A 25,515-nucleotide genomic window follows, 5' to 3' on the forward strand; every position below is an offset into this window, starting at 1 on the left:
ATGCTCACTGCTCATCGCCTTGATGTCATTCCACAAAGATATGGATTACCAACTTTATCCATTTGTAGTTACTGCAGCTCTGCACATCATCCTGTCGTAGTACTCTTCCTGTTCATTCAGGCAACCTCTCACTCTCCAAGATTAAGCTGAAAAATATGGTTATAAAATCCCTGCCTTCTATCATAAACATTTTCATACTTCTGGACCAATTACTTTTCCACTCTTCATCGTATATGATTGATAATAATAACTTACCATAGTATATAGACAGTGCATACCACAATAAATTGGTACTACAGTAGTATAGGCATTTTTGTCCTTCATCCTATATTTGCCTGGTTCTTCTCCGTGACCTTTATAGTGCACTTTAGTAGGAACAATGAGTTTGTAAAATGTGTATTTAATTCACAATGCAAAATGTTTTAGATGCCAAATAAATGTTACCAGCATCTGATAAGAGATCAATTCCTTCAATGTGAAAACCTGCTGCTTCCTGCTCTAACCATAATGTAAAATGTTTCTGTGCTAGTATGCTAACAACCACAGACACATTTGCACACAGACTTCATACAAAAACCACACATACGTATGCATCTGTTTCCTTCATAAAATTGCTCTCTCTTATTTTCCACACGCTAACCCTGATCTCCTCTTGTTTAACCTTAAATATTAGGATTTATTTGCAACAGGCTAAAGTCTTTACAGCACCACGAACACACACACACACACACACACACACACACACACACACACACACACACACACACGTCTACCCTAATATCTTCGTCACCTCTTGTATTTTAATCATAGCATTTGTGAATGAACATAAATGTCTGGTTTATCATTAATTAATTGAAGTGTAGTTTAGCTGCATTTGGAAGATTTTTTTTTTCTTTCTCTGATCCAGCAGATGATGTATCGCTTCCTGGGCTTTGAAGCGTCTCTTTTTCTCTCTGACACCTGCCATATTTGTTGCATTCATAGCTGGTTACACCAGAGAAACCATGCACAGCAGATTTCCTGTTTATGAATTCCACTTTTCTTACATTCAGATAAATTTGTGTGGATTAAAGATGATTCTGCTTCTGAGTTTTTGGATTGTTACAGGTAAGCTGAATGAAAATGTTTTTGTTTTTTGCATAACTAATGCCAAACTTAACCTAATGTTAATTTATCAAATCCTTTTTTAAAGATATGTATCAGAGATTTCAATGGGGAAATGGCTGTCACTGTAAAGAATGAATAAAAGTTTAATAAGTGTAATTAAATGTAAAGATTATTACTCTCAGCCTAACGTGCTATTAAAAGCCCACTGAAATATATCAAAGTGTTTTCCTTTATCATACACTTACTTCAATATATGTATTGTATTTATGGTGTGATTTTAAAGTGTAATAATGTGTTTTAATACTTTTGCTTCACGGTTTCCTCTTAGGTCTCATGGCAGAGGACCCAACAGCGACATATTATCGACTGAAAAACAGCTCAGTGTGTCTGAATGTCAGGAAACCGCCACCATATAAACGTGGTGAATGGAAATTTAACACGATATTTATTGCTGATGATACAGAAATCAACCCAATATACAAACACAGAGTGGTTTATAGTGCTGGAAACCTCTCCCTGTGTATTAATAACCTGGCTGATACAGACACTGGCATATATGAACTCTCATACCGCTTTAACTATATTACAGTGTCAGAGAAACATCAAGTCATTGTTCAAGGTACGTTATAAAAAGAAAAAAGAACTTTGTCTTTAGCCTGTACATGAATCTATTTTACATATTATATTTTTCTGGATTTAGTAGCATTTGTCTTACAGTCAGCTCTTACATCTCCTTGTGACTGAAAGAAAAACAGAATCTGTTGTTGTCTTTAACCACAACATCATATATCCTACAATTTTATAATTCAGTTCATTGTTAGTTCTCCTTTTTGCATTAAATCATTAATTTATCTGTTTGGCTCAATGTTACAGATGTGGTTCCCAGACCTGTCATTATAATGTCAAAGCTTGGCTCCAACCAGTCTGCTGGACTCTGCAGTATCACAGTAAACTGCTCCATTCAGGATTATTGGCTTTGGTCTGTTTGTGATAAAGACGGCTGCAGAAGATCACAGAAATCATTCAGTGAGGTCAACATCACCATCTTCACTGAGAACAGAGCTGTGGTCTGCAGAGGCAACAACCATGTTAGCACAAATAAAGCTTCTGAAAACTTAACACTGTGTAAGTATTAAATATTAATTATAAATAACATGCTGTTGATTCTTTTCACATTAAATAAAATGCAATATTTTCTTCCACCTTTCTTGATATTTCCCCTGTTATTTATATATGTACAGTGTTGTTTCTTGTCATAAAATTGTTAATTTTTTAATGTATGAAAAGATATTGCTCAATAAAGTTGTGTTTTTGTGTCTGCAGGTTTCAATGACTCTAATCCTGATAATAGAGAGAAAACACCACAGCCTACATCAACGAAAACACTTGCATTTATTATTGTTTGTGTTTTACTCGCCTGCGTCTTCATACCAGTTTCTTTCTTTTTAGTTAAAAGATTATTTTCAACAAAATGGAAATCCTACCAGGTAAGCTGCATTCACTAACAGATTTATATCTGTTTATATTATATAACTTGTGCAGTGGTGTGTCATAATGTGACTGAATATTTAACTTCATTATTTACAGGCTCCAACAAATACTATCCGCTCAATACAAAGCCAGCCCATTAGTACTCTGCCATCATCTCAGTCTAGAGCCTCTACTGCGTCTTCATCAAGTGATGCTGACCCTGCTTATGAGAACGCAGACATCCTTCAGTACAGCCAGACCAGCAGCCCAAGACAGGAAAGCCACACAGTAGATACCATCTACACTCTTCCAGGAGTGAAAGCCTCTTCTGCTGGCAACAACACACAAAATACTTCAGAGACTGCCACAGTGGAGGAGGCACAACAACGGCCCACACAGGTCGACACAGTTTACAGCGTGTTGCAGAAACCAAAAAATCTGAATGTATAGCACCACCCAGAGGTCAAACGGGACTTTTGAACAGTGGGAAACAAAAGAAAACGAGAGAACAGAAACTGTACAAAGAGAGTGAACATTTTGTATATCACACAAATATTCCAAAAATGACTAAAGCGCTAAAACAAATAAAAGTTTCATTTAGTTAGTGGACACTGGACAATACTTTTTGAAAATGAAAATAACACTGTATATATTGTTGTTGGGTTGTTTTTTTTTTTACGTTTATGCAAATCGGGGCTGTACGAAGTCACTGTCATCTTTACGACTGTAAGCTGTCGTCTGTGAGGCATGTTTGTTTTTAACATAGTTCACGGTGGAGAACAGCTGCTCACATACATATATGGATCCGAAGATCAACAATCCACAAATTAGGCATGCTGGTAGGCTGCTCTTGTCAGAACTAAATGCAAATGACTATGCCCATTAAATGTTTTATTTTCTTCAGATATTTTTATTTTCTTAAATTACTTCATACTTGGCCTACCTGGGGCTGAAAGTCTCGATAAATGCACAGCTTTTGGTGGGTATATACTGGCTTCCACGAGTGTGATGCTTATTTTGAGTGATGCAAAATAATAAAATATAATGTTATTTTAATATTTCAAGATCACAATAATCTTCCAGTTTAGAACTATAAGTTAAAAAAAGAACACAACACAAATATAATACACTTCAACTAAATACTTATAATTTATTTTCCCAAGCCATGGGGAGCCACAGTATAAAGATAAAAGAGCCACAGGAGAACTATCACACTTTACAGTACAACATAGATTCTCTGCAGGGTTCAGTGCAGGTGAGTTGTCTGGCCAAACACAGTAATAATATGATCAGCAAACCATTTGTTAGTAGGTCTGGCACTGTGAGCAGGTGCTAAGTACAGCCATAAAGCCAGTAGATGGTAGACAAGTCAGGTGCATTGACTCTGGACTTAATAAAAGACAGTAGGACAATGACAAGCAGATGGTATGGCACCCCAAATCAACACATGCAGAAGTGTCACACTGGATTTCAGTCATCACAGATTTTGTGGGTCTTCACTCATTCTGCCAAAAGTCGACCTCCATAGTCTAGGGTCTTAATATCTTATGCAACCAAGGCTCAAGGCTGGTTGGAGAAGCAGCAGGGCATCAGTCATCGCTGTTACTTGTGCACATTTTCTTTTTACAATTTTGTCTTCCAGTCAACCTTTTATGAATTGGTACAGTCTTCTGAACACTCAGCCTTTCAGGAATAACCTTATATGGCAAGCCCTGGTAAATATGGAGTTTTGCGTCAGGAAGGGCGTTCAATGGAAAATCTTTGCAAATCAAACATGCAGATCGTCAAGAATGAGATTTCCTTGACGGACCACCTTCGGTGCAGTTGGCCAACAGGGTTTTGGTCATAACTGTCCTACTGTTAGTGGAAGAGAAAGGAAAAGGAAAAAAGGAGAATGTGTTTGGAGGCAGTGAGGCTTTTCTTATATTTGATCACAAGGTGATAACCCTGTCCCAACAACACCCAGCACATTAGTTGCTGGTTCTGGTTGTACATCCGGTCAAAAAAACAAGACAAACTGGATAGAACCGAATAGTTCAGTATTACAGTGACTTTTGCCTCCACTGAACAAACCTGTCCAAAATCAACCTGCTTAGCCAGATATGTAACTATTGCTTTACCAATCTCACATTTGGCATAATTAAGGGTTAAGGAGGCTTGAGTTAGCCACTGAAACACTGGTTCTAGGATGACTATGCGATCCGTCCAAGCATCTGTGTAGATCACCACATCATCGGATGCACATACCAGATGTATTAAACGCTGAAATGTAGCAGGAGAGTTTTTCATGCCAAATGCTATCACAGTTTACTGCATAAAATTATCAGGAGTGACAAATGCAGAAATGTTACAGGCTGCGAGGGTCATGGTAACCTGCCAGTAATCTCTAGCGGATCCAACTTAATGATTAATTTGGCAGGACCCATATTGGCAATGCAGTCCTCTATACGAGGGAGTGGGAATGAATCAGAAACAGTTATAGCAATGACTTTAGTAGCTAATGATAAGACTAACAAGTGCCTCACCAGTACCAGGAGGTACTTTAGATTCAGCATCTGGCTCAACAATGCTTGGGAGCTGATCTAAAACACCTGTCTTGCATGCTTAATCATCCAGGTAAGTAAATCCCAAAAGATTGATTCTGTTCTTCTGGACCTCACAGCCCACTGAATGAACAATGGGCTGTGAGGTCAGTTCCTTGATCATTAATATGCAAATTGTCATGACCATTGATCAACAACCACTGATCAAAAGGAATGTCTGCAATCACAGCATTGTAAGATGGTGAAGATGGCAATCCCCAACTTTTTGTGAATGGTCATTGAGTGGTTGTTGATCAGTGGTCACTGATCTCACAGCCCATTGTTCACTCAGTGGGCTGGTTTTAGTTATTGTGCAAATGTACTGTTTATAAGGTTGGGGAAACTTGCAGTCAGCTGAGACGGCAAAAGTCACTTGGATGAGTGATGAAACATTTCTCGTATTGCAAACGTGACATCCAGATTAACAGAATATCAAGATATCAGATTCAGGCTCCAAACTTGGGGTTTCAGTGACCTGAGGGGCAGGCTAAACCTTCTCTCTTGCTATATCGTTCACCAAAATAAAATCTACCCCACTAATGGGAAAACATGGGCACACAGCCAAAGATGCTGCGGTTAGAAAATCCCCCGCCGCCCCGCCCCCTCCTCCCTGTGTCACAAGAAGCAGGCGCTCCTCGCAAACGAAGGGCGCCCTTACTCCCAGCAAATGGGCGATAGAAAACCAATCGGTGCCTATGCCATTCCCAATATGCGCTGGCTGACGTCGGGGCAGCATGAGTACGAGCTTTTTTTTTTTTTGCCGATGCCGGTGATGGCGCCCCCACCACGATGCCGCCCCGGGCAACCGCCCGTGTCGCCCGTATCTAAAACCGCTACTGGCGGCACAGATGTTTCTGTATACTACGCCACCTTGTCTATGGTGTTCTATGTATCCCGTGCCAGCTAGCATCTTGCACCCTGCTGCATTTCTTTGTCTCTTAATTAAATGATTGAAACAAATGGGTTTTTTTGTAGTGTGTGTTCTCTCTATAAACACGATAGCATTAAAATGGGACTTACATTCACCTTGGTCACCCAGATAGCAAGGAAACATTGAAACAACGTTGAGTCAATATCAGGCGACGTCATTGAACCAACGTTGAAGTGTGACGTTGACCTAACGTCACTCTTGCACCCTTTTTTAATGTTGAAACAACGTCAGGTTTTGATGTTGAATCAATGTTGAAACCTGACATTGAAACAATGTCAGATTCTGATATTGAAACACTGTTGAGCTATGGTGTTGATTTTCCACCTCTTTCGCACAGTTGCTTTTTATTAAAACAACAGTTAAATCATGACTGGAAATCTACCTTTCTTTATAGGTATTTTAACTTATACTAAACTACTGCATGTTTCCATCAATACTTAAACCACCTAAACACATAATTGTACTTATTCCTCAAATTGGACACCCTTTATAAAAAACAACAACAACAAATGTCTCACAATGTATCATGTCAATATTAATATCCTAAAATAAGAAAGCATTGCATGTGATGTAACAGAGAAAAAAAATAAACAAAAAAAGGTCAATAGGCATGTTTCGTTTGCTAAATACTTTATTAAAAGACAGTTTCCTATTTACATTTATATGTTTCACAGAAGTTTGTAATTTTTTACTCTGGGATGGGGATGCATGATGTGCGTCCTGCACCACCCATACGATCTGGGGCGTATCGGAGCCATTTCTGCACTGCTTGTGCAAAGACAAACTCAGACATAGAGTTTGCCCCTAACTGCTGCGTCAGGCCATCTAGGAAAAAAATACACACACACAAACACAAAAAGTGAATTAGAGCACATGAATAAGCTCATGTTAACTGTCTTCAGCGGGGAGAAAGTATGTAAACTCCTAGGCTGATAAACATGAAAGTCACCAGGCGTAAATCTGCAAACTGCCGCATTTGATTCCCAAAGAGCTATGAGCGGAAAAAGTGATAAGTCTTAGCATGGTGTGCCGTGTATCCTTTAAAACAAAATAAACATGGGGTCCTTGGGCTGTACAACTACAACCCGAGGACTAAACAAGCCAAAGACCAAAGACTCCATCTCCAGATTAACCGGACATGAAAGTCTTGTTATTAAGAAAGACAAAGTAATATAGCAAAAAAACTGTAAAACTTACCACCATATATGCATTTGCAGAGCGCTGTATCTTTAAATGCCATTTTTTGCTTTGTCTGGTCCTTGGTTTTTTTCCCTGCCCAGTTGAGTACCGAGGCCAGCTCGTTTGTAGTGGCATAAGCCATTACACGGCGGACTCGCACCTCCAGTGTGGTCCCTCCAATCAAGGCAAAGCGTCTCACCTATAGACACATTTTAAGAGATGGAATTAGCGTGTCTCATGTCTTAAATGTGCATGCAAGTGCTTGTGTGTTTAATCAACAGGCCGTTGTTATGTATTTAAATCACATCTGACAGCTATTACACTTTATAGTTACAAAGTGTACATAACCTTTATATACTTACCATTGCCTTATTTGCCTCTTATGATTGAAGAGCTGCCTCTGCATTGTTTAGCTCCTCAATGTTGTGCAAGGGCAAATCCAGAGGCAGTACCCCAGCATCTACCGATTCATTTCAGCACGGATGGCGGATGGCTCAGACCTCCTCACGGAGTTCGTTAACAGCTGTCGTCAGGTCTGACAGCATAGCTAATATCTTTTGTGAGGTCGCATCTGTTTAAAAAAACAATTCCAGAAAGATTAATGGCTTAAGCAGTGAGAGGCGAAAAACTAATAAATAAATAATAAAACGCAGTTTACGTGTGGACAAAAGGTGCAAACGCAAGGTAGGTGAGCGTGCAACGTAAAGTTAGGTGAGCGTGCAACGTAAAGTTTGAATTGAGTGCGAATTGAAGCGGGTGCTCTCCAATCATTAAAAGTAACAAAGTCATTGAACACATTTATACAGTTACCTTTACGTTTATCAATCATATATCACAGATTTACAATTTTTTGTAGTACTATGCTAAAAAGCAACTGCAGAGCGAAAGTCTGGGTCAAGCGCCGAGGCGACGGCAAGAACAAAGGAACCCTCGAAGCGCTAAAGCTAGCTAGCTAGCTTTGTAAGGGAATAGAACGGAAAAGTATGAAACGAAAATGTTTTCTTTGTTGACTTTGTTCGCAGTGCAATTTATTTGTTGCCGGATTGTAAGATGAAAGTAGACACAATTTCGGGCTCCCACATTTTGTCCGAAACTTTACATTAACAAGTTTGTTTGTTTTTTACTGTTATTCAAATGCAACCGTGGAAATAACGAATAGAACAAAAGTCATTCATTCTTACCTTATATTAATCGTGGTGCAGGCCAGTGCAGTGCATGAACTGATGCCTTCTCCGGTCAATTCCGCTGAGAGTAAATCTAATGTCCCGCTCTACTGTACAAGACAATGGTTACCTGAAGGGATGTACCACTGTGAGAGGGGGGGCTATGGAATAGTCCAAGTGGTAGCAGCTTTAATTTCCCGCGAAACCATAAATCAATGGTTTTTCAACGTGATTGTTGTCACCTTGTCAACTATAAATAGATCAACAATCAACGATGACAGAACAACAGTGAATCAATGTTATTTCAATGTCAGTGTCAGGTTTCATCAGTATTTCAATGTTGTTTCAACATTGGTTTTGTGTTGACATTTCAAGCATGACGATTCTGATGGTTCAGATGGAAAATCAACATCTGTTCAATGTCTCCTTGCTATCTGGGCATGTTGGCGCAGAGTCATTTTAATATGGCTTTGGTATGTACATTACAATAACAGGTTATAATTGTTTCTGAATAACTGTTATTTTTTGAAAAATAAAATAAACAGAAACTTTCACTTGAAATTCATCACTAAACAATGAAATGAATGATACACATGTACTATATCCATATAAAGCAAACAGTTACAGTCAAAATTATATCAAGTACATTAAAATGGTTAACAACAGGACAGATGAGAAAATCCTGCACTTTGTACTTGTTTTTACACTTGTATCTACAATGTTATTAAAGTATGTTTAAAAAGAACAAGAAACAAAAACGCTGTTCATTTTAAAGTAAATACTGACCAGCAAGTGAGCTGCTTTGGTATGGAAAGTCAGGAGTGACATAATGAATTAAAAACAATACAATATAAATATAACCTCAATAAATGAAGTCAGTGTTCAGTGGGGGTTATGGCAGCTGTGTACTGGGACCTGCACTTTGTCGGCAGTAATAACAGCTTGAGCGCTTGCGAGGCGAGCAGGTCTATCCCACGCTTTGTTGTGAGACTGGGCAGACATCTCCGAAATCATTGAAGCACTTTTGCAAAGAGGCTCGTCGACAAACCGACCAGATATCAGAAGATTGAACCAACACATTCTCGGCTAAAAAACATTAAAACTGTATCTGGTGACACACAAACAGGGTTTTTCAAAGTACAGTTCTGTTAGTTTCCACATGCCGGTTGTTGGTGTGCAGAAACTAAAAAAAATGGTCACCAGGCCAAAGCAATGGTTTTGACTCGATCAGCGTTAACAACGCCCCCTGGGTTTGATGGGTGAGGTTGACAGATAAAATAATTTCATGGTGAGAGCTGAAGGAGTCAACTGTGCCAAAATGAATTAATTAAATACACCATTAAATAATTAATTTAATTTAATTCTGCAACATACTGTAAACTGAGTCAATCTGTTTGGAGGCCTGTGCCTTCTCCATGGTGGCACTTTGTGTGTTGTTGCCAGAGCAGACCGTCACTTCTGGACAGGCGTAGATGGTATCTGCTTTGTGGCTTTCCATGGAGATCATTTCCTCTCTTGAGCTGCTGGTCTGGTTGGACTGAAAGATGTCCACGCTCTCATAAACAGGGCCAGGATCATTGGAAGATGAGACTCTAGACTGAGATAATGGCAGTGTTCTTATGACCTGAACATTAGATGCTTGTGCATGGAAATAATGAAGTAAAAATATGTATTCAGGCATATTATCACATGTACCAGAAATAACCTTCCTAATTCTAGGAATGAGCAGGTTATATGATAAATATCTGTTACCAAATACATCTTACCTGGTAGGATATGTATTTTGTTTTAATTAAACAGAAGGAAAATGCTCCGAGGATAATTAATATAGAAACAGGAATAAGTATTCCTTTTAGTATGAGTTGTTGTGATTTCTCTTCATCTTTATTAGATATAAAACCTGCAGATTTGAAAACATAGTTTCAATGAGTATTTTTTTTTCTTTTCAGACATAAAAATAAAATGACTTTTATGATAACAAATAAAAAAATCGAATAGTTTAAATTACAGGGAAAGATAGAAGAAAATATTCAATTTATTTGTCAAAAATAAAATCAGAAGCCTGTTATTTAAATGTAATATTTAATACTTACACAGTGTTAACTTTTCAGAAGCTTTATTTGTGCTAACATGGTTGTTGCCTCTGCAGACCACAGCTCTGTTCTCAGTGAAGATGGTGATGTTGACCTCACTGAATGATTTCTGGGATGTTCTGCAGCCGTCTTCATCACAAACAGACCAAAGCCAATAATCCTGGATGGAGCAGTTTACTGTGATACTGCAGAGTCCAGCAGACTGGTTGGAGCCAAGCTTTGACATTATAATGACAGGTCTGGGAACCACATCTGTAACATCGAGCCAAACAGATAAATTAATGATTTAATGCAAAAAGAGAACTGACAATGAACTGAATTATAAAATTGTAGGATATATGATGTTGTGGTTAAAGACAATGACAGATTCTGTTTTTCTTTCAGTCACAAGGAAATGTAAAAGCTGACTGTAAGGTAAATGCTACTAAATCCAGAAAAATATAATATGTAAAATAGATTCATGCACAGGCTAAAGACAAAGTTCTTTTTTCTTTTTATAACTTACCTTGAACAATGACTTGATGCTTCTCTGACACTGTAGTATAGTTAAAGCGGTATGAAACTTCATATATGCCAGTGTCTGTATCAGCCAGGTTATTAATACACAGGGAGAGGTTTCCAGCACTATAAACCACTCTGTGTTTGTATATTGGGTTGATTTCTGTATCATCAGCAATAAATATTGTGTTAAATTTCCATTCACCACGTTTATATGGTGGCGGTTTCCTGACATTCAGACACACTGAGCTGTTTTTCAGTCGATAATATGTCGCTGTTGGGTCCTCTGCCATGAGACCTTAAAACACATTAAAACACATTATTCCATCTTAAAATCACAATATACACACAATATATATATTGAAGCAGGTGTACGATAAAGGAAATCACTTTGTAATATTTTGTTTTGCCACATTAGGCTGAGAGTAATTATTTTTATTACATCATCAAAAGAAAAACCCAAACATTTCATTTCACTTATTAAACTTTGCTTTAATCATCACAGTGACAGTTATTTTCCTAATGAAATCTCTGATACGTATCTTAAAAAAAGTGATTCAAATAAATAATAAATAGATTAAGGTTGAAATTAGCTAATAAAAAGCTATTATATTCACCTTACCTGTGACAATCCAAAAACTCAGAAGCAGAATCATTTTTAATCCATCAGAGTTTTGAATGAAGGAAAAGTGGAATTCCTCAACAGGAAATCTGCTGTGCCTGGTTTCTCTGGTGTAGGCAGCTATGAATGCAACAAATATGGCAGATGACAGATAGAAAAAGAAATCCTTCAAAGCCCAGCGAGCGATACACCATCTGCTGGTTCAGAGAAAGAATAGAAGTCTGCCAAATGCAGCTAAACTACACTTCAAGTAATTAATGATGATCTGGTTATTTCTATTCATTCATGATCTTATGATTCAAATACAAAAGGTGAAGAGGATATTAGGGTAGACCTTTGTGTGTGTGATTGGATGTTAGCATGCTGGGTGTAGTACAGAAACATTAAGACTGTTCGTTTGATTAAAGCGGTAAATAGTTTCCACACTGAGGGAGCATTTAGGATGAAGAGTGGAAAGGCAGACCTAGATGACATATCTGTTGAGGTACTGAGATAGAAAAAATAAAGGACAGGGAATAACTATGGGAAACTATGGGTTGTTGAAGCGAAGTTGAGAAGAGAGGTGACAATCACTACAGCTGTATGGTTTGCAGACGATGGCACTTACAAAAAGACAGGAGGCTGAGCTGAAGATTTTCACTGGGAGTCTGAATGGACAGGATTAGAAATGAGTACATCAGAGGGACGGCTCAGGTTGAGCTGTTTGAAAACAAAGTCAGAGAGACAAGGCTGAGATGGTTTGGACATGTGCAGAAGAGGGATAGTTGATATACTTAACAAAGGATGTTGAAGATGGAGCTGTTAGGCAGGAAGAAGAAAAGGACCACAGAGAAGATTCATGGATGTAGTGAAGAAGAAGCACATACAGAGGGTTGGTGTGACAGAAGAGGATGATAGGGATGGAGATGGATGGAGTCAGATGATCCTGTATTCACCAGATGTTTGAAGGTTGTTTGTGTTGGGTGGTGCCCGTTTGTATTTCAAACCCTTTGCCTTCACCTCCCTGTATCTCATATATTAGAGATGATTGTCTCACCAGTGAGTATCTGAGGCCAGGTAGTAAGAAGATTCACTACGATTCTGTTGGAAACAATTTAGAACAATTTAGGACACACAAAGAAAAAATTAAAAATAAACAGAAAAACATAAACATTTCTGGGTGACATTTATGATAATTATGTGAATACATGTTGTTTTGTTCTGCAACATTCTTTAAAAAAAGCTCAAATATTATTTTAGGATTTATTTAGTGCACAGAGCTCAACTGTTTGACACAAGTACCATTTTATTTTGAAACTTGATTCCCTGTAGATGGATTGTATATAGTTTTTGTTGTAGTTTTGGTATTGTTCTTCATTTGTTACCTCAGTGTTTCCTGCTCATGTGTCAGTGTCAGTTGCCCTTTGTTAACTTTATTGTTGTGGCTGTTTAACTGTTTAGTTTTTAATTCTCATTTCCTGTTTTATTTTGATAGTCAGTTGTTTCTTGTGTCTGTATTGAGCTTTACTTCTCTCGTATCATCAGTGTATGACTGCTTTGTGTGTTTGTTTCTAAATGTAAAATTTTCACTGAAAAATCTACAATTATCAGAGACAATCAAAGGTCACAAACACTGCAAATGTTTAAAAATGATTCTTCGTTATGGAGGAAAGATGAGGTCACATCATTCACTTTTTTCACAATGAATTTTATACAAAGTTTTTGAGATTCTGAGCAGTTTTAATCCAGATTAAATGTTAAAACCTGCGACATTCCTGAGTGATGACTGAATCACTTTCTTTTGTGGGTGAATTTGTCCCTTTTTGTAAGTCACCTGCAGTTACAGATGCCCCCACTAGAGGTCATGAATACTCTGTCTGATTCACCTGCTGCTGTCGTATTGAAAGTCACCAGAGTACTACACTTCACAGGTCAGGTCCAGTAAGTTGTGAGGTGGGGTGTCAATTGTTCAGACCAGCACATCACACAGATGTTTGATTGGAATGACATCTGGGGAATTTGGAGGCCAAGTCAACACCTCAAACTCATTGTTGTTCTCCTCAAACTGTCCCGAGATCATTTTTGCTTTGTGGCAGGACAGATTGTGCTGCTGAAAGTGGCCGCAGCCATCAGGGTTCGATTAAGTAGGTGGTAAAAGTAACATTCACGTCCATGGATGGCAGAATCTAAGGTCCCCCAGGAGACAATTGCCCAAAACATCACACTGCCTCTGCCGGTTTGCTTTCTTTCCATAGTGGATCTTGGTGCCTGGTGTTTCCCAAGTAATCAACGCACAAGCACCTGGCTATCCACATAATGTAAAAGAAAATGTGATTTATCAAACCTGGCCACTTTCATTCATTACTCTGTGGTCCAGTTCTGATGCTCACTGGAGCGTTGGTGGTGGTTTCTGTAGTGAGCAGAGGTCAGCATGGGAACCCTGACTGGTCTGCAGCTATGCAGTCCCATACTCAACAAACTGTGATGCTCTGTGTATTCGGACACCTTTCTATCAGAACCAGCATGAACTTTTTCAATAACTTGAGCTACAGTAACTTGTCTGTTGGATTAGACCAGCCAGGTTAGCCTTCACTCCAGTTGTGCATCAGTGAGCCTTGGCCGTCCATGACCCCGTCACTGCTTCACCACTGTTCCTTCTGCAGACCAATTCTGATAAACACTGACCACTGCAGACTGAGAACACCCCACAAGAGCTGTAATTTTAGAGATGCTATGACCCAGTCATCTAGCCATCACAGTTTTGGACTTAACTTAACTTTGAGAATAAAATGTTCACTTTTCCCCAATATATTCCACTCACTAACAGGTGCCATGATAAAGAAATATTCAGTGTTATTGAATTTACCTGAGAATGTTTACAATATTATGCCTGATTAATGTATAATCCAGCATATATGACAACAGCATAACTCAGTGAGATAATCTGCACTACACACACTGTTGATATTTTCAGATCAGATAAACATGAAAAGAAAATCCACATGTATGAAGCCACAGCTCTTCAGTTTGTATCGTGGGTGTGTGCTTGAGTGCTCACACGCTTGGTTATATTAACATTTTAACCAATAATCTCAATGAAATGTTTGGTTTATGATACAAAATATAACACAGAGGACGTCATTTAGAGCAACACGGGAGATTCTAAATATAAATAAATGGAAGAAAAAACAGTTTCTCACCTTCAGTGTTTCCATGTCTGACTGTACTGAGCACTGAAATAATAAATGAAACATCATCAGACATTATACAACTGACAAAATCACAATAAATATATAAACTTTGGCTTTTTAAAGGTAAATCTTCAGATGGCACAGTTATTGCTTATCATCGAATGTATGTGTTACTATTACTGGCTGTATGCCAGTTTACAGAAGTTTAGAAGTGTTAGTCAGCGTCTAAGTCACGTGACGTAACTTAGACACTTTAGGGGTTAAGTCTTTTACATATTATTTATACATGAGGGGGGTGGGGGAGCAAAGTGTGCCTGCTCTGCACTGACACAGGAGTGGCGAGTCTAGCGACCTGGCTGCTTCTTTGCCAACACCACTGCATTGCAAACAAGAGCGGAACTTAAAGAGTCAGGCTAGTATCGATCCGATACTGATACCGGCTTGGTATTGATGCAATCGATATTTGGATCTATCCGCCCAGCCCTTGTGTTGAAGTTGTCAGGTAAACAGGTTAAAGCAGTGATACACTGTAATTGTCACCAGTGAGAAACATTTTCCTTCATCACTGCAATTCAAACAGTAAAGGTGTGTATTGTACTCACAGAATAACCCCAGCAAACAGAGCAAAGAGTGCCCCATCCTCACGTCCAGCCCTGCACGCTGATCTGCATCTAATCTCAAAGTGTTCGACTTTGCAATAAATGCAGAACAAAGAGAAGCTGCACTTAATGTAGATAAGACCAGAGTTTATATTCAGCTCCTCCTTCTATCACCTCTCTGTGCTTCCTTCCCTTTTACACCAATCTCAAACAGCTTTGACCACAACAGTCATGTGACGTGTTCACATTTCCTGTCCACTGCAAACATTTAAGCTTCTTCCTGTTTTGTGTTCCTACTTTTCTCTGTGATATACAAAGGTGCTCTGTTGCTTAGTGACTGATACACTTTGCAGGTCATAGTTTTGTCTTTGTTGTTGTGTCCTGTGGATCCTGCTGGAGTTTTCTTCTTCTGCAGACTGAAAGTCATCTTCTGAGCCAGTGTTTTGAAATATTCATTAATATTCATGGTGATACAGATGTCATCTCACCCTCCTTTATCACACTCCTACTTCTACACTTCAATATACTTTTAGTTGGTCACAGGTAAGGGGCAGAGATAGCTCAGTAGGAAGTGTGTTTGCCCCATGGTCAGAAAGGTGGGGGTTCAAATCCACCAAACGGATGCTCTGAGGTACCACTGAGCAAGTTATCATCTCTACAGAGGTCTAATTTCCTATTGAATTAATAAAGAACACATTATTATGGAAATTCTTTTCTTTGCTGAGTCAATATGCAGACAGACAGATTCATGGAGTGCAGATGTAACTTGAAACTAAACTAAAACTACTGTGAGTTCTGCAGTCACATGTTCGGGACACTGGGGCTGCACTAGTAATCTAGCACTGTGGGCATATTCCCCAGTGGTTTGATGCAATTTTGGACCGATGGGCAGGCTTAATGGGCTGCTGTGCACCAGCTGTACAAGCAGTGACAGCAGCCCATTTGTTCATTTTCACTACTGACACTAGATTGTTCTATCAAATCTCTTAATGCGACTGCCCCGTCCATTGCCTTCGTTGTGCGCTCATGTAGCTTATAGAAAAAAAAATTAGTTATTGTTTAAAGGATAGGTAGTTGGATGGGGAGTCTGATGTCTGCCACTGTGATGCTTACTGGCTCTTGTTCAGGGAGGTTGGTCTTCTCTTAGATCCACTTGTATTGAGCATTGCTATGTGTTGCACCCTTCTCCTAGATGCTCCTCCAGTATTGCTCCAACTCCAGTCTTAGTGGGACTGTTCCCATATTGTTCGCATGCCCCTGAGGGCACACCTTGGATGTACATCAGTGGAGTACAGCTGGTTTATTCTCCTAGCTTCTATCTCTCTTGTATACCTCTTCAACTGACCAAAGCTGTGAGTCTTTGCTTGGCCGTTTCCAAAGCCTCAGGTATGGGCAGCTTGATGTACTTCTAATGCATTCCTTTATTGATCATACTTTTGTGCCGCTCCGATAGTTCGTTAACTGCTGTCTGCACTGCCTTGGCCTCTATTTAAAGTACAGAGATGATACAGATAAGCCTGCAGAATTATACCACACAGAAATATTGACAGAGTATTTAAAGAAAAATATCTTAAAGTGCAAACACTGAAGGCAGTTGCTTTTCAGAGTGAAAAACAAGTTTTTCACAGCTTCACAATTTTTTTTAGTCCAGCACGTGTCATCACCACAGTGACTTTTATTTTATCTGTTTTGACACAGTGTCATGCATACTTAATTGTCACAATGATAATTATTGCTAAAATTCCAGTGAGGGCTGGTGATATAAACATGTATCATGCACACAGAGAACAAAGTCAAATTCCCACTGTGATCTTTATCGTTAATTTCTTATTAACTCTCTGCTAATGTGCTGATAACATAAAATAGACATCAGTTAAATGGACGACTTCATGCTAAAACCACAGGCTGCGTTTCCTGTTTTTGTAGTGGAGCCAGACAAAAACCACGAGGCCTTAGTGGTGTGACTAAAACAGTCTTTTACACACATGCAGTGAAAAATTCAGCAACCATTCAATCATTACGTTTATTTCAAACACTGTAATGAACTGAATTACTGCTGAAACAAATAAAATGTTTATATGCTGTTTTTGACTCACTGAGAGTCACAGCTGTTCTCACTGATGTCTGTTGTGTTGCTCCTACTCCCTGCCCCAAGCTTTCCATGTATGCGTGTGGTCAAGTGTTTTAGGCAACACACCACTGAATATTAACAGTGTGAGGCCGTCTGCTTTTGAGCTTCTTTCTTCTACTTTTAACTGAACCGTGTCTAGTTGTTAGAATGAGAGTTGAAATAATTTTTTACACATTCTGAGCCTGAGTAAAATGCTCCTAGAAAAGTTGCGTTATCTTATTTTCTTTCACATATGTTATAGTACAATGATGTAAACAGATCTGAGTACTAAACAACAGTTTTTATACTTGTTGCACTGACGTCAGCTCTTGCAGGAGTTTGCTTTATATGGTTAAAAACAGATGTGTGTCGCAACACTCACAGTATAAATGCAATACTGCTTAATAACACTGGGTGATGCATGTCTCACTTTTGGTGGTTTTTTTTATGACTTGTTGTGATACTAAACAGGAAATGATCAACTGGATGTTTAAACTGAGGCAAATAAGAAATAAACATAATAATTATTAATACATGTTTCAATAATTTCATTGATACAAAGTGGAAAAGTGAAAATGCAAACAGCAAACAAAGAAAAATATAACAAACTCCAAAACAACAGACCTTAATGTTTGTGTTGACAAGGTTTAAATCATGATACATGATGATTGTTTTTTCTCTTGCATTAAGTGAAAAATGAGAATGACTCTGTGTTAGTCCAGCCACTGATCCACATCAAAAACCACCTAGAAGTAATCTCATTCATTTAGGCCTGGATAAACATTATAAAAACTTGAGGTTCATGTTGTGGCGTTGCCTCCCACAGCTGGGTTTGCATGAACAGATCAGCAGCTGTCTGTGCTGATATTTGACATAAAGGTGAAACAAAGCAGAAATACTTTTACATCAATAATGACTATACTAATACGACACTGTGATCACATAAATCAGTGTAACTGTTGTTTAGTAAATGCGGCTCACCTGATGGAGAACATGGTCCTTTGAACAATGACTCTTTGCCACAATGACAAAAACAGTAACTCTGACTATCGCAGTGAATGGTTGTGATGAGTGTTTTTGCTCAGGATTAGATTGAATGAATCCTGGAAACACATGAGTCCACTGGTTTGTGTTCCTGGAGAGGTGGAGGCCATCAAAGGGTGAGCAGGGAGGTGAGGAAATGAGGAGAGTGTTCCAGAGAAGGAAACAGGTAGGTCATGGAGGCAGTGGCGGTCCTAGCCTGTTTGGCGCCCTGGGCGAAGACTCCCTCGGCCCCCCCCCCCCCCCCCCCCACACACACACACAGGATTGTACATTAACATAGAACTTTTGTCGGAACCAAACTGAATTTCACAAGAGAAACATACACACACACAGATATGAAGAGAAAGAAAGTAAACAGCTACCGAACAGCCATCATAATTCGTCATTCATTGAGAACGGGACAAATCAACAATTGACAATGACTATTAGTCAGAGTTAGTATTCTGACTCTGATTGTTTTAGGATGACCTGCCATTATCCAATGACACATCTGCTTGCCTGTATCTTTTGCTCGTTTCTCCTCCTCTTCTTTTCTCTTTTTTCTAAACTGAGGACCTGATGGCTTTGAACCCAGGATTCAAATCATGAATACATAATGGGCTTGAATTTACAACATTATGAATGAAATGTGCTCTATTTGGAAGCAGCCAGCCCCCCTCCCCTTTCGACAGGTTGTGTGTGAGACTTTAAATCATCAAACTGTAAATTATAAATTTTAAATTGTTATTGATCCCTTTACCCCTGGTCCTAAAGTGTATTATTTTCTTACTCTTCTTGTATTTATTGTTTGTTTACTTGCACTGATGTAACTGGAGCTTCGTCGTCTCGTCTCTCTATATACTTGACTGTAGCGGAGATGACAATAAAGTTTACTTTGACTTCAGCAGTGAGCAGGCGCACCGAGGAAAAACATCGGTGCAAATTATAAGTCTGTATCATAATGTCTGCTGTTTTTCTTTGTTGTTTTGTTTTTCTTTTGTTTTATTTTGCGAGTTGGTTATTAGATGCTGCTCCAGCCAGCCAGAGAATTCCCCGCCGCCCCGCCCTCTCCTCCCTGTGCCGCAAGCAGCAGGCGCACCTCGCAAACGGAGGGCGCCCTTACTCCCAGCAAATGGGTGATAGAAAACCGATCGGAGCCTGTGTCATCCCCAGTATGCGCTGGCGTTAAAATTTCACAGGTTTATTTACAGATTAGTTAAACAGAGGAAAATCTTATTCTGCTTTACGTTTTGTTTTATCTGGTGTTTTCCAGGTAATACAACTTGTTTTAAGTAAAGTTTGGCTGCATAGTCCTGCATTTGGCTCCTCTTTCTGGCTGCCACACCAGCACATGACACACATGGCTTCATTTGGCTGTGCAACAACCACTGTTGCCAGTAGGTGTCACTCATGAGTAGCGATGGTCCGTTTGAACCAGTGACTGTAGAAAAGTTTTCTACAGTAATCTGATGAGTCTGCTGATCACCTTGATGAGGCTCAGGTGTTTCCTTTCTCCGAGGGCGTGAACCCACAATGAGTTCCGCCCCGGTGACAGAAAGGAGGAGACAGAGAGTGGAAGTGAGAGAGAAAGATATAAACCTCAGATCAGCGTCCAGCTGATCCTACTGGCCGTGACAAGAATAACCTTATGTGTTACATTTTTATTTGAGCTATTCATAAGTAATTCAACCCCAGGGCGAAAACAAGAATATTTTTGTATATTGTTGTGTATTATGTGTTTTTATCTGTTGTGTTTACAAATGTCAAGAAGTAAAAAGCAAAGGCAGAACACAACGCAGGTCACATGTTTAAACAAGTAACGGTGTGTTCACACCGAACGCGATGGACGCGAATAGAGCGTCAGGTTTACATGTAAAGTCAACGGAAAAGCGCGATGACTCGCGATTGCGGGTCCCGCGAAAATTCGGAAGCAGATTTGCGTCGCGAAAACGCCAAAACGCGTGAAACGCGCGTCAGTGTAGCGCGTCTGGCGCGTTTGACTCGCGAATAAAACCACGCGCGTGAGTTTTTGTGTTGCATTTTGTGCATACGCGCGTTTCGCGTCTACTGCTCGAGTTGGAAAAATCTGAACTCCAGCGTCAAATCGCGCAGCGACAACCAATCAGGAGCCTGGTGACGTGGCTCTGACCTAGGTCAAAGGGGCAGATCCAGCCAAAGCCCTTCATTCTTCATTCAGTATGGAGGAAAAGCTAATCAGTGCCGTGGCTAATCACCCGGAGCTATACGATGCTAGCTACTACTTTTACCGAGACAGGAATAAAAAGGACCTAGCTTGGAGACACATAAGTGAGGAGATCGGGCAACCTGGTAAGTTCATTCCTTCTTTTTAATTTTCAGACTGACCCGATGAACCCGCGCAAAAGCTAGCAAGCCCGCCTACTGTCCCGCTATTTTCCCACTGATGTACAAATACCTTTCCGCTAACAAGATAATGCGTTTATTCAGAGGACATCTGCAGGAGAAAGTGGAAGAGCCTCAGGGACACTTATAATAAGGAGAAGAAGGCAGAGAAGGAGAAGAGGAGTGGGTCTGCAGCAGGATCGGGGAGAAGATGGAAGTTCTTCGCGGTCATGGGGTTTCTGGACCCCTTCCTCATCCCGCGGGAGACTAGCGGTAATATGGTGCGGACCGTGGAGAACTTCTCCCCCGAGGACCAGGGACAGCCCGAAGAGGCAGCAGGGGAGTGTCAGTCAGAAGGTATGTTTACATTGAGTTAATGTAGGCAGTTAATTTATGCGTGTTGTCATACAGGAACATATTTTGTTTATTAATAAACAGTATACAGTAGTCCCGCTGTTCATCCGTCACTGCCTCGCCTTTTCGCTGATTTTTTTTATTGCACCGTACAGCTTTCAACAATGCGCATTGCATTCTGCAGCCCAAATGACAAATCTCCTCCATGTCGTGTCTCCTGCGCTTGCCAAACTTATCATGTTTGGTTTTGATAACCATCACGTCCAATAGAAAAAAACAGCACAAAAACACTCATAACTATGAGCCTCATTCGGAAATACACACCTGCACCGGGAGCAAAAAAGGCGCACAAAAGTGGCGCCGCAGACGGAGAAAAAGCGCGGCATAATACTTTTACGTTTTAAAATCGACAAAGGTTTTCACTTTGAGAATCAACTTGTGAGAACTGTGACTACTGTTCATGTGCTGCAAAAAATGAGAGACCACTGTATATAATAATAATAATAAGTATATAATAATATAATATTCTCTATGACTATTGTCTTCAACCTGTTAACATCTAATATTGTCTTCATAGAGTCAAGTAATCATGCAGCAGAGTCCTCAGCTGTCTCTTCTCCTGGCTCCCCAGTCCCTGGTCCCTCAGCTCCTGCTGCTGCACCCACAGGTATGAACATCAAGCACTGACAGCTTTTTACTTGCTTGAATTCCCTTGTGATCACCTTTACTAAATATGTACAACCAATCTGTTTATATCATGTTTTTTTTTCAATTTTGAAAATGAAAATCTAGTAGCAGCCTTCTCATTACTTTGTGTTGTTTTGTGCTGTGTTTTACAGGCCCACAGAGGAGGACAGCTCGAAGGCGGGCGAGGGACGGGTCCCAGGACGGTCCATCGGCGGTGGAGCTGGCCATCCTGGAGTCCCTAAAGAGGCCACGCCCGTCTACAACTGAACATTTCCTCCTCGGCCTTGTTCCTGCTCTGGAGAGCATGCCGCCTCAGACACGAGAATTCGTGAAATTTCAAATTTATAAATTAGTTTTTGAAAACAGCACAGCTGTGTTAAATTTGGAAACATTGGACCCTAATGATCAGTAGTTTTCTGATGAGGCAGCAGCTCTCCAGGGCAGAAACAATGTTCTTATTTTTCTCCTCCTTCTCCCTGAGGCTCTTCCACTCCAAGCTGGGTCCTTTTTATTCCTGTCTCTCTGTAAATAGTTACATTTCATATATTTATGATAAATGTTTTTGTTAATGAATTTATATTTTTTCAAATAAACATTTATAATGACAAAATGTCTCTGTTCTACTACACAGCAAATATTGGCACCCGACTTGACACAAGTAGAATTTATTTCATATTATACTAATGACAAAACATACTAATACAGTGGGATGCAAAAGTTTGGGCAACATTGTGAAAAGTAATTATTTTCTTGTACAAATCACTGGTTGTCACAATAAAAATAGTCAGTTAAATATATCATATAGGAGACACACACAGTGATATTTGAGAAGTGAAATGCAGTTTACAGAAAGTGTGCAATAACTGTTTAAATCAAGCAGGTGCATAAATTGGCGACACAAAAAAAGAGAAATGAAATAAATATTTAGTGTATATGAATGTGTGTGTCTCCTATATGATATATGTAAGTGACATTTTTCATTGTAACAGTGATTCATACAGGAAAATAATGACTATCAATAAGGTTGCCCAAACTTTTGCACCACACTGTATATAGGAACATAGTGAAGACAAGTTACTTAAGAGAGTAAAAAGAGGTTAGTTTATTTTGGAGTAGAGCTCCATTTATTAAGAAAAAATTAAAAGGACAGGAACACTCTTTAGAGGTTTGTGGGTGGCTCTTAAAAGAGCCGTTGTGGGGAAGTCACTCGGACTTCAAACAGGCTACTCCTTTGGTTGCCAAGACACAGCTCCCTCCACCGAGAAGTGAGCCATGAATTTCTCCCTCACCAGGACAGCCTCTCTGGAGGAGTTGTTTGCTGGCAAGGAACCTGGACAAAATTGTTTAAAATGAGTATTATGTGTACTGCAGTTACAAAATACATTATTGAAATTCCAAAATTACAAATTGCAAAACATAAATCTTACATAAAACCTTTTGTAATTATAAGGATAATTACATGATATATATTAGATATAATCTAAAACAGTCTGCGGTGATTATATACAAATATTCAACTATCCCAGAATTAAACCAGGTCTAAATAAAAAGGAGTGAGTATCACTACAAAGGTTAACTCAGTGGTCCTAATGCTACAGTTTGATATCAGCAAACACCGAGCGCATACATTGATATGACACCACAGCCATGCTATCATTCAAACACTGATAACAGCATAAATCGAATTAAATCGGGACTTGATGAGACCTTCTGAGTATCACTAGAAATATTATAAACAGTCGTCTCCGTACCACAGTTTGCTATCAGTAAACACCGAGCGCATTCACTGTTAGCATAGCACATCCATGTTAGCAGTGTATAAATGGATGGTTTAGCATGTATTAGCACAGGTATCAATAAAGGACTACCGTATTAAATACTTTTACTAACCTCAGGCAGATGGACAGGCGCTCTGCAGGTGGGATTGAGCGCCTGTAATTGGTGTCTAGGCGGGCGATTCTGGGACCGACCCGGGGAAGCAGGTCCTCAAACTGGCCGAGTGAAAGACGGTGATGTCGCTGGAATCGGCCGTCATCCAGGCGCAGCTCCTGGAGCAAATGGTGAAACTCACCAAACTGCTCATGCCTCTGGAGGACCTGATGGACCCAGGTAGGGCGAGGGCGTCTTTTACGCCGCTGCTCTGCTCTCCACAGTACATAGAGAAGGGAGACTCTCTCTTCAAGCGCTAACTCGACAGCTGCCATCTTGCAAAGATACCGGTCTGGCACAACTTCCTCCCACATCCCTCCCACATTTCCGGTTCACGCGTGTCAAAATATCATATTTTGAAGCGCGATGGATTTTTCTTGGACACGCGTTGAGGCGCGAATGTGCACGCGTCAAATTAGGGGCGTTTGGGGCGTTTTTGTTCGCGTCCATCGCGTTCGGTGTGAACACACCGCAAGTAAGAATTATCCATCAATATTGTTTATCAATCAAATAGACAAAACATTATTTTTTCACCCCCCCAAAATACATGTTCAAAGCAGCACAACGGTAGTTGACATTACACAGAACTGTCATATGATCAGTGTTGGGAAGGTTACTTTTAAAATGTATTCCATTACAGAATACAGAATACATGCCCCAAAATGTATTCTGTAACGTATTCCGTTACGTTACTCAATGAGAGTAACGTATTCTGAATACTTTGGATTACTTAATATATTATCATGCTATTGCTGTGATTTATTACTGTTACTGAAGGTCCGCGGCTCCGAACCGTAGTAAAGGGACCTCTGGCTAATACGGTGGGTTCTGTGTTGGCTCGTAGCCGAAAACTAGCTTTACTTTGTTGTCTGGGTCAACTTTGCTTGCGAGAGACAGAGAGAGGCGTTGAAAGGCTGCTCCAACAGAACTGTTCTGTTGTTCCGGAGGAAAACACGAACACAGTGTACAGTCGAGTCTTAATAGCTTACTTACAACTGGGCTCGTCAGGCACTCTTCTTGGCTGCAGTGGTTATTATTATATTTACATGCTTCCAGCTCCCGTTTTTGCTCGATGACAACTCGTACTTTTCCACTCACATTTTCCTCCCTCCTTGCGCTCACAGACACATAACGTGTATGGCAGTCCATTCTCCCTGCAGCACGGACTACACTGCCTATGATGCTACATTCTTTAGAGCTATACCGGTAGCATTCTGCCTATTAGCTTAGCACAACAACAACAAAGGCCTCTCTCACCCAGGAAACACGCAGAGAGAGCGTCACCCTGTAACCATGACAACCGCAACGCTGCCGCTTTGAACAACAGAACGTAGCTGTCAAACAAAACCCAAACAGTCCTGACCCGCCACAATATGAAACAGGGAAGTACCGCCGTGTAATCCATTTATTTCAACAAAGTAACTGTATTCTAAATACCACCTTTTTAAACAGTAACTGTAACGGAATACAGTTACTCATATTTTGTATTTTAAATACGTAACGGCGGTACATGTATTCCGTTACTCCCCAACACTGCATATGATATTAAACAGAAGCTGTTGGCTCAGCTCGGTAGAGTGGGCAATCATGATGAAATTCATTTTAATTTGTAAATTAGAGTCACTCTTCATTTTTTT

At 39.8% G+C, this 25,515-nt stretch overlaps 4 protein-coding genes across 13 annotated transcripts; 2 read left to right on the top strand and 2 right to left on the bottom strand.

Annotated features, from left to right (window-relative positions):
- The first annotated feature begins 491 nt into the window (after positions 1–491).
- Positions 492–3,137, top strand: LOC146522262 (uncharacterized). The gene is made up of 5 exons (XM_085153707.1): positions 492–1,107; positions 1,436–1,726; positions 1,981–2,232; positions 2,431–2,594; positions 2,695–3,137. The coding sequence occupies exons 1-5, from the start codon at positions 1,005–1,007 to the stop codon at positions 3,025–3,027; spliced, it is 1,143 nt and encodes a 380-aa protein (XP_085009833.1). The 5' UTR covers positions 492–1,004; the 3' UTR covers positions 3,028–3,137.
- Positions 3,138–6,400: 3,263 nt separating this feature from the next.
- LOC146522263 (uncharacterized) lies at positions 6,401–20,385 on the bottom strand. Of its 10 annotated transcripts, none has more exons than XR_014873032.1 (11): positions 18,506–20,385; positions 15,418–18,385; positions 14,825–14,857; positions 12,253–12,725; positions 11,646–11,765; positions 11,031–11,321; positions 10,526–10,777; positions 10,199–10,332; positions 7,632–10,029; positions 7,288–7,468; positions 6,401–6,915 (listed from the first exon to the last, which is right to left on the bottom strand). XR_014873032.1 is itself a non-coding variant. In XM_085153708.1 (8 exons), exons 3-8 carry the CDS (start codon positions 12,320–12,322, stop codon positions 9,790–9,792), a joined length of 1,107 nt encoding a protein of 368 aa, XP_085009834.1. In that variant the 5' UTR covers positions 12,323–12,725; positions 14,825–14,857; positions 15,418–20,385; the 3' UTR covers positions 7,539–9,789. The 10 variants fall into 10 exon arrangements, 1 of the variants encoding a protein (XP_085009834.1); XR_014873033.1 differs by having other exon boundaries at positions 12,253–12,344; positions 12,682–12,725; positions 15,418–20,385; XR_014873039.1 differs by lacking the exon at positions 15,418–18,385 and having other exon boundaries at positions 12,682–12,725.
- A 52-nt stretch (positions 20,386–20,437) lies between these two features.
- LOC146522264 (uncharacterized) lies at positions 20,438–22,934 on the top strand. The gene is made up of 4 exons (XM_085153722.1): positions 20,438–20,875; positions 21,014–21,265; positions 21,840–21,929; positions 22,102–22,934. Exons 1-4 carry the CDS (start codon positions 20,746–20,748, stop codon positions 22,359–22,361), a joined length of 732 nt encoding a protein of 243 aa, XP_085009848.1. The 5' UTR covers positions 20,438–20,745; the 3' UTR covers positions 22,362–22,934.
- Positions 22,935–23,036: 102 nt separating this feature from the next.
- Positions 23,037–24,192, bottom strand: LOC146522265 (uncharacterized). Its single transcript, XM_085153729.1, has 2 exons — positions 23,840–24,192; positions 23,037–23,279 (listed from the first exon to the last, which is right to left on the bottom strand). Exons 1-2 carry the CDS (start codon positions 24,190–24,192, stop codon positions 23,153–23,155), a joined length of 480 nt encoding a protein of 159 aa, XP_085009855.1. The 3' UTR covers positions 23,037–23,152.
- Positions 24,193–25,515: the final 1,323 nt, after the last annotated feature.

The sequence above is a fragment of the Neolamprologus multifasciatus genome, chromosome 3 (genome assembly GCF_963576455.1).
Source record: "Neolamprologus multifasciatus chromosome 3, fNeoMul1.2, whole genome shotgun sequence".
Lineage (NCBI taxonomy): Eukaryota > Metazoa > Chordata > Actinopteri > Cichliformes > Cichlidae > Neolamprologus > Neolamprologus multifasciatus.